At 33.1% G+C, this 9317-nt stretch overlaps 1 protein-coding gene across 7 annotated transcripts; it reads right to left on the bottom strand.

Moving 5' to 3' along the window:
* Positions 1-503: 503 nt before the first annotated feature.
* On the bottom strand, positions 504-8229 carry LOC131069677 (uncharacterized). Of its 7 annotated transcripts, none has more exons than XM_059214279.1 (4): positions 7909-8229; positions 7508-7660; positions 3804-3876; positions 514-1356 (listed from the first exon to the last, which is right to left on the bottom strand). In XM_059214279.1, exons 1-4 carry the CDS (start codon positions 7945-7947, stop codon positions 1295-1297), a joined length of 327 nt encoding a protein of 108 aa, XP_059070262.1. In that variant the 5' UTR covers positions 7948-8229; the 3' UTR covers positions 514-1294. The 7 variants fall into 7 exon arrangements, 4 of the variants coding, with proteins under 4 accessions (XP_059070262.1, XP_057861172.2, XP_057861173.2 ...); XM_058005189.2 differs by having other exon boundaries at positions 517-1297; XM_058005190.2 differs by lacking the exon at positions 514-1356 and adding an exon at positions 2740-2948.
* Between the last annotated feature and the right edge of the window lie 1088 nt (positions 8230-9317).

The raw sequence follows: 9317 nt of genomic DNA, 5'->3' as shown, positions 1-9317 counted from the left end.
AAAGGCCCTCCTTATAAGGTTTGTCTTCTCCAACAAAACCACCGGACCAACTTGACTTTCAGTATAAGGCACAGTCTCTTTGCAAAATGAAGGGGAATGGGATGATGGGCTTAAGTTGAGCAGCTTTAATTTTTTTTAATTTGTGACTCTCACAGTCCAGCTAAAACAGTGTGACGCACAAACAAATATTCAGTCAACATTTTGCATTCATATGGTTGGCATCCACCACTGTGTCACTCTTCTCCCGAAAGGATCTAAAGATCATACCAACAGAATCTATGGCCCAGGTCTTGAATTCACTTAATAGGAATGGTAAGTTGAGCAACTTTAATTTGTGCAATCAAGGGGAATGGGATGATGAGATTAAGTTGAGCAACTTTAATTTTTTTCATCTGTGACACTCACATTCCTGCTAAAACAGTGTGACACACAAAGCCTAACCCTTTCTACAGAAAGAACATCCACAGTCAAATATTCAGTCAACATTTTGCATTCATATAATTCACTAATAGGAATGGTAAGTTGAGCAACTTTAATTTGCACAATCAAGGGGAGTGGTATGATGAGCTTAAGTTGAGCAACTTTAATTTTTTTCATGTGTGACACTCACATTCATGCTAAAACAGTGTGACAAACAAAGCCTAACCCTTTCTACAGAAAGAACATCCACAGTCAAATATTCAGTCAACATTTTGCATTCATATGGTTGGCCCCAAAGGGATCTAAAGATCATACCAACAGAATCCATGGCCCAGGTCTTGAATTCGCTAATAGGAATGGTAAGTCTTGCCCATCTTATTTATTGACGAGCTGGTTTTATGAGTCCTTGCAAAATCTTTTCATTTGTTGGATTGTTTTTCAAAATTAGTACAGTCCTCTTTACCCTCATACAATTTCAAGTTTTCTACAATAGAATAGGTGTTCCTAGCAATCTGTCATTCTTCAGATTTCTAGTAGATCCCATTACTGGACAAAAAATGTTTGGAAAGCAGAAAGACGTAAGTGATAGATCTCTGCATAAAAAGCTCCAAGAAGTGCTCTTAAGTTTCAAAGTAAAATCAACATTCTGAGATAATGAAGAAGAAATACCAACTAATTGTTTTTAGAATGGTAAGTTTTGCCCATCTTATTTATTGATGAGCTGGTTTTATGAGTCCTTGCAAAATCTTTTCATTTGTTGGATCGTTTTTCAAAATTAGTACAGTCCTCTTTACCCTCATACAATTTCAAGTTTTCTACAATAGAATAGGTGTTCCTAACAATCTGTCATTCTTCAGATTTCTAGTAGATCCCATCACTGTACAAAAAATGCTTGGAAAGCAGAAAGACGTAAGTGATAGATCTCTGCATAAAAAGCTGCAAGAAGTGCTCTTAAGTTTCAAAGTAAAATCAACATTCTGAGATAATGAAGAAGAAATACCAAACTAATTGTTTTTAGAACAATGTCCAATGACATATGTAACAGAGATTCAAATAACTTCAACCACCATGGATAGCAAAATAACACATAGAAGTCAGCCACAAAATAATTAAGGAAATAGAGAAAAGTCCACAGATCCAATAGAGCTGATGAAGGCAAAGGAGCAGGATCCAAAAATCCCTGCAATCTATTCATTTCTTCAAAACTAGAAAATATGCAATCCTGGAAATGTACTCCTCTTTACCCTCATACAATTTCAAGTTTGCTTCAATTCTTCAGATTTCTAGTAGATCCCATCACTGGACAAAAAATGCTTGGAAAGCAGAGTGACATAAGTTTCAAAGTAAACCTACCCAGAAGTGCTCTGACTAAGAAGACAGATGAAGTGCAATCCTGGAAATGTACTCCTCTTTACCCTCATACAATTTCAAGTTTTCTACAAGTAGAATTGGTGTTCCTAACAATCTGTCATTCATCAGATTTCTAGTAGATCCCATCACTGGATGAAATATGCTTGGAAAGCAGAAAGACATTTGCAGAATCAAAAAGGGAATGGATGATGAGCAACGAAGAAGAAATACCAAACTAATTGTTCTTAGAACTATGTCCAACGACAAATGTAACAGAAATTCAAATAACTTCAAGCACCATGGATAGAAAAATAACACATAGAAGGCAACCACAAAACCCTGCAAATTGTAATCTATTCATTTCTTCAAAACTAGAAAATATAAACGAGTAAGAAGACGGATGAAGTGCAATCCTAGAAATTTACTCCTCTTTACCCTCATACAATTTGAAGTTTTCTACACCTTGGAAAGCAGAAAGAAGTGATAGATCTCTGGATAAAAAGACTAGGAAACATACCAAGCTCCAAGAAGTGCTCTTAAGTTTCTAAATAAAATCACCATTCTGAGATATGAAGAAATACCAAACTAATTGTTTTTAGAACAATGTCCAACAAAAAATGTAACAGAAATTCAAATAACCACTTAGAAGGCAACCACAAAATAGAGAAAAATCCACAGTGAAGCAGCTAACGAATATCCAAACCCTCAAATAACACATAGAAGGCAACCACAAAACCCTGCAAATTGTAATCTATTCATTTCTTCAAAACTAGAAAATATAAACGAGTAAGAAGACGGATGAAGTGCAATCCTAGAAATTTACTCCTCTTTACCCTCATACAATTTGAAGTTTTCTACACCTTGGAAAGCAGAAAGAAGTGATAGATCTCTGGATAAAAAAGACTAGGAAACATACCAAGCTCCAAGAAGTGCTCTTAAGTTTCTAAATAAAATCACCATTCTGAGATATGAAGAAATACCAAACTAATTGTTTTTAGAACAATGTCCAACGAAAAATGTAACAGAAATTCAAATAACCACTTAGAAGGCAACCACAAAATAGAGAAAAATCCACAGTGAAGCAGCTAACGAATATCCAACAGAGCTGATAAAGGCAAAGGAGCAGGATCCACCAATACAAAATCATATAGGCAGAGCCATCAAGTTCAACAAATAACCTGGAGAATCAAAAAGAGTAACAAGGAAACCAAACAGAGTTACTGCTTTTTAAGTGCAGCATAACAAGCAGCAATTAGAACGTGAAGGCGGAGCCATCTGAATACATGACGAATGTGAGACCATAAGATGGTGGAATAATTATAAACTACAGAGTTTCCTCATCCCTGGATGGACTAAATTTTAAAGGAAAGCAATAGTTGCTTTTTAAATCAAATATAACAAGCCAAAACAAGAAACCATTGCATGTGTATGAGGGATAAACTATGGCATTTTTTATTTCTATCTGAATGCCATTAACAATGGTTGAAGATTCTCTTATAAATAGAACATATTAAAATTCTAATCCACGAGGTAGAAAACACTTTGGAGTTAGAATTTTGTGAGTCAATTTTTCTCTTTTTTTTAAATTGGGAAAAGGTTTGTTTCCTGAAATGGGGAACTGTCTCTGAAATGACAATTTTAGAAGTTTGGCAGATTAGTAGTTTGTGTATCTAAATAATTTGTAAATATTCATGAATAAAAAAAAATAATAATTCAAAAAAGAGTGGAAATTTTTTTTTTTTTTGATAAAAGAATTGAAAATTAACTTACATTCAAGTACAGAAATGGAACTTGTCTTGATATATTAGTGAAAGAATTATACTTATCAAAAAAGTTATCAGAGTGACAAAGAGTGAAATATTCATAAAGCATTGAATAAATAAAAAAGAAAGATAATTCAGAAAAGGAGAGGAAAAACTTGAGCATAACATTTAAATAATAAATTTTATTTAAACAAACATAATAATCAGAACTAGAAGACTATATAAGTACAGAAATGGAACTTAGTATATTAGTGAAAGAGTTATACTTACCAAACAGGTTACAAGAGAGTGAAATATCTAGTACAAAGAAAGACGCCCAACAGAACTTTATAACAAAATTTCCCTAAACAGCAACAATATTCAATATTGTAAGAAATTCTGAAACCATTAAAGAAAGGTTTTTCATGTCACTAACAACCTAAAAGTATACAGTAGAAATCAATAGAAACCAGACATTAAAGATATTACAATCAGAGAAAGAAATTCCATCGTCAATGGTAGCAATTGAGAAGTCACTCACAATCCTACCCATTTAAAGCATCTCATATCACAAGTAATGTACTTTTGGGGATATTCATTAACAAGGCAAGAGAAAAATATCTTTCCTTGTAAATCTGTTTTATTAACAAAACCAGAGCATTTATTTTGTGTGAAAGAAGGTTTCTGAAAAAAAAAGCCTATTTAATATGTGATAAAAGGGTGACTGTAATTATATGAATGAAAAAGCATCTAATATTCCTACAATCTTGGTTTAATAAGGACAAACAGGTATTAACTCTTAAACAAATCTCCTAGCCAAGGCAATAAGAGAAAATTGTGAGACTGTTAACAAGTAGACATCTACTACTCAGATAATAAAGTCACTCCAAAAAAAATCAGTTCAAATTTAAAGATATTGCACCAAAGATTGGCTTGGTGAACAATAAAATAGTAATTCAATACTAATATGAACCAGAAGTTTAGACTACGAACAGCTTATTGATAAACATGCAACAAAGTCCCGGGAAGAAGTGGGATTCAAAATCCTTTAGAAGCAAGAGCTAGAGGCTAAAGCATAGTATGACAAATCATCATTCTGTTTTATCATTAGCTTTGAAAATTTATCTCCTAGCCAAGTTCACATCAATCAAAATTGCATAAAATGCATCTGCTTTTAGAAACGATGTTTACTACTTTTACTTCTTCAATGACGGTTAAGAGAGTAAGTTACATAACTTACAATAAATGCACTTCATCTCAAATTATTAGTTAGTGATATTTTGGCTACTTACCACAGATAGTGGTCTAATCCCTAAACATCTTTTTTACAAAACTGCATATAGTACTGTAGAAGAGTTGAGAAGCAGCATCTCACATGACAAAGATGATACAGAAACAATTCCCAACTCCTTACAAATTCCTACTACTACAGGGCGACGCCCAAAACGGAATTCAAAAACAAGGGAAAAAAAAAGAAATGGAAGAAGAGTTGAGAAGCAGCATCTCACATGACAAAGATGATACAGAAACAATTCCCAACTCCTTACAAATTCCTACTACTACAGGGCGACGCCCAAAACGGAATTCAAAAACAAGGGAAAAAAAAAAATGGAACCCAAAAAGCAAAGCAGACAGCAAGGACATAATGAGCAAGCACAATATAGGATTCCAAATATTTTGTTGCAAAATTATATGTTAAGGTTTCTGTTTCACATTTTCAATTCAATTAGATTCTAGTTTCTCAGAGTATTTTTTATTTTTGAAATCATATGTTGTTTCCCTGTAGTTTGAAAGTGATGTTTCTCCTTATCTGTTTCAAATGAGACGACTAGCATAGTGCAGACATGGATCAAGAATAAGATTAGAACCAAATGAACACTTTATCTAATCATAGCAATCTCTAAAAGACTAAAACCATACTTACCACCTGATTTACTTACACAACCAACCTAACCCATTAGAGACAGCAAGGACATAATGAGCAAGCACAATATAGGATTCCAAATATTTTGTTGCAAAATTATATGTTTGGGTTTCTGTTTCACATTTTCAATTCAATAAGATTCTAGTTTCTCAGAGTATTTTTTATTTTTGAATTCATATGTTGTTTCCCTGTAGTTTGAAAGTGATGTTTCTCCATTTCAAGAGCTGTTTATCTGTTTCAGATGAGACAACTAGCATAGTGCAGACATGGATCAAGAATAAGATTAGAACCAAATGAACACTTTATCTAATCATAGCAATCTCTAAAAGACTAAAACCATACTTACCACCTGATTTACTTACACAACCAACCTAACCCATTAGAGACACAAGCCATTCCAAGGTAAAAATATGAACCCAAGCATCCCAATAAGCAGTTGGCATATGACAATAATAGGCATATCCCAATCAAGGGGTTATCGCATTTCAAATAATGGTAATCTAAAAGGAATTACAGGAGTTATTCATATAACATATTGAAATATTCAAGAACTGTATTTTGAAAGTGACGTTTCCATTTCAAGAACTGTTTATCTGTTTCAGATGAGACAACTAGCATAGTGCAGGCATGGATCAAAATATGTTTAAGGACAAAACAAATCCATGTTCAGAAAAAGATTCAAAAGAACCAAATGAAGACTTTATCTAATCACAGCAATCCCTAAAACCATACTTACCACCTGAATTGGTTACACAACCAGCCTAACCCATTAGAGCCACAAGTCATTCCAAGGTAAAAATATGTTTAAGGACAAAACAAATCCATGTTTAGAAAAAGATTCAAAAGAACCAAATGAAGACTTTATCTAATCATAGCAATCTCTAAAACCATACTTACCACCTGAATTGGTTACACAACCAACCTAACCCATTAGAGCCACAAGCCATTCCAAGGTAAAAATATGAACCCAAGCATCATCCCAATAAGCAGTTGGCATATGACAATAACAGGCATATCCCAATCAAGAGTTTATTGCATGACAATAACAGGAATTGCAGGAGTTATTCATACAACATATTGAAATATTCAATCCCTGTCTACTGTCAGTTTGTATCCTTTTATGTTCAGAATATCCCAGCCAACTTTTTTAAATTTTGGAACCTAAGTTTGTATACTGAAGGACCTAAGTTTCTAAAGTTTAGCCGTCACTCTATGTAGTATGTACCATTGTCCCTGCATATGAATAAAATGGAACAAATTCTGTAAAATAATTAGCATCTACACATTAAGCCGTTTCAGGGCTTGCATTGAATTCTTCAAGAGCTAGAGATAGATCAAGATGTACAGCCTCGTATAAATATTAAATAACTGCTAGCAGATACGGTTTGAAAAATATATACATTTCAATATTTCCATCAAAAGCATCACAGAATCCATTCTTCAATTCCTTCCAGCTTACCAAAACCCATGAGTTTTCTACATAATCTTTTCAACATTAAATCCCACTGCACCCATCATAGTACTCAAATAAATGATCAAACACCAAACTGAACAATAACTGGTGTTTCTCTGAATTTTTGGGGTTGGGGAACAGGGTTTTAGGGATGACAAAATATTTCAGACTCTGGGAAAAGCAATGGAATTGCTATTAATTAAAACAAAGCATCCATGTCTATTACGACAGATTAAGAAACTCATATAGATGGAGGAGGTGGTAGATGACCTCAGTAATTACTTTGTTTTTATTCAATCAAGCATAAAATAATATTAAGTAGTGTAAGACAGAATAACCAGCAGCAGAAAGTCAATCAAATTAACTTTTCTGAAGATAAATCTAGAAGAAAAACTGATCATCATAGTTAAAAACATTTACACAGAGGTAAATTATGCTTGATTGCAAAAATCCAAAAATATTTAATTTCCAGAGATGTTGATGGGAAAAACAAAATACAGAAAAGTAATGGCATGTATTTGGTAATTAAGGAGGCTTGATCAACATAGAGACCAGCAGGCCAGGGATGTTGACACACAGAAAAGTTCAAAATTAAGAAAATAGAAACAACAAAAGTACCTTGTGGCGGGACGCCCGAATGAGAATTATAACCGATCTCCATATGACGCAGACTCTGCAATCTCCCAAGCTCTGTCGGAATAGGTCCCGTGATCGAATACCCTCCTTGCATATTAGACGAAATGCAACTGCAAATATAATGGATGTATAGCTCTGTCCTCCTCAGTGCCCCATTCTAAATTCAGAATACCATGAAAATTGAAATAGAAAAAAATCTAATCACAAAAAACCGAATAAAAACATAAGAGGATCATACGCAAACAAAAAACAAATAGAACAGGGAACGATCTGAATAAAATGCAGAAACATGACAATCACAAGCAAACTTAAAAAACAGAATGGGAACAATCTACCCCTGCTTTTCAAATGAATTGCCTATAAATACAAGAGGTGAATGGTACTTTTTTAAACGGTAACCTAAAAAACAACAGCCACTTCATCCATGTCGTCGATTTCGTCTGATCTCAGGGCTATAATTTTTGTACCGTTAGACACTTCCGCTCCACTCTCTTGAACATTCTAGAAAAAAATCCAGAGAACCGTTAGGCACTTCCGCTCCAGAATATTCAGAATACGAGGCATTCTAGAAGAAAATCCAGAATACCGTTGAGGCACTCCTCAGTACCGTTCAGGCAGACATTTAGAGCAAAATCCGTCTCTGATTAAGGTTATTTTTTTTGTTATAGATTTGAAATTCAAATTGAGAGATTTTTACATTTTCAGAGATTTTAATCAAGCTGGATTTTACTTAGGTTCCAATTCATTTTGAAATTCTTTATCTTCTTTAATTATATAAAAATTAAAAAAAAATATAGTTTAATTTTGTTTTGTTACATAATGTTTTTAAAATATTTGTTTATAGAGAAAAGTTATCTAAAGAGCTAATGGATTTAAAATTGGATTTAAAATCTAATTAAGAGTCACTTTAGTCAAATTAAAAATCATATTCCAATATCTAGGTTTGGAGCTATAAAAATGGTCTGGTTGAAAATAATTTCCAAAATCTATTGTTATTCCTTAGTTTAAACAATCTTTATTCCATGGATCCTTGTCATTAATTAATTTAATTTGGTTAATATGTTTTAAGCTTAGCTGGTATTTTGTGAAATGAGGTCTAACAAGCTTCCACTAGAGTGCTAGTAGACATAATTACATCGTGTGGACTACAAAAAGGTGTGAGATGGTGACATACATCTTTCTTACATGTTGAATTCATTTAGTCGGCATGATGAATCATGCTTAATTCATCTCATGCATCATATCTCATTTATTGCTTATGTTGTTGATATTTGGTACTAGACAAGTAAGCAGGTGCAGTAAGCATGAGTCCTAATGAAATTATTACCATCATGTGTCCTTCCCATGAATGTAGAATCATGCATATTTACTAGTGAGTAACATGCCCAACAATAGAAAATATAAGTGAGCTAGGTGTAAGCTCTATAGTTGTCTACAATTTCTAAATACCTAGATCTATAATCAAGATAAATTAGTTTGGAAAAGTTTTCATATCTAAAACTCATCCAAAATAAATTTAAGCTAGCAAATTGTGAAATTCAAACCCAAAGAAAATGGGTTTGAAGTGAAATTAAACTTATTTAATGATCCTTATTTATCCAAGTACCATGGCATAAATTCTTAGCCAAGTTTGGTTGTATACAAAATTAACAACAAAAAGAAATAGAAGAAAACTCCATGTCAAGTGGGTTCTCATAATTCGTGTTATAAATGTGTTATATAACAAATTGTAAATCTATTTAAACCAAAATATAATGCCTTTCACATCTAGAATGCCTCAAAGGAAAATAAA

The sequence above is a fragment of the Cryptomeria japonica genome, chromosome 11, assembly GCF_030272615.1.
Source record: "Cryptomeria japonica chromosome 11, Sugi_1.0, whole genome shotgun sequence".
NCBI lineage: Eukaryota > Viridiplantae > Streptophyta > Pinopsida > Cupressales > Cupressaceae > Cryptomeria > Cryptomeria japonica.
This window is presented reverse-complemented; position numbering and strand designations above follow the sequence as displayed.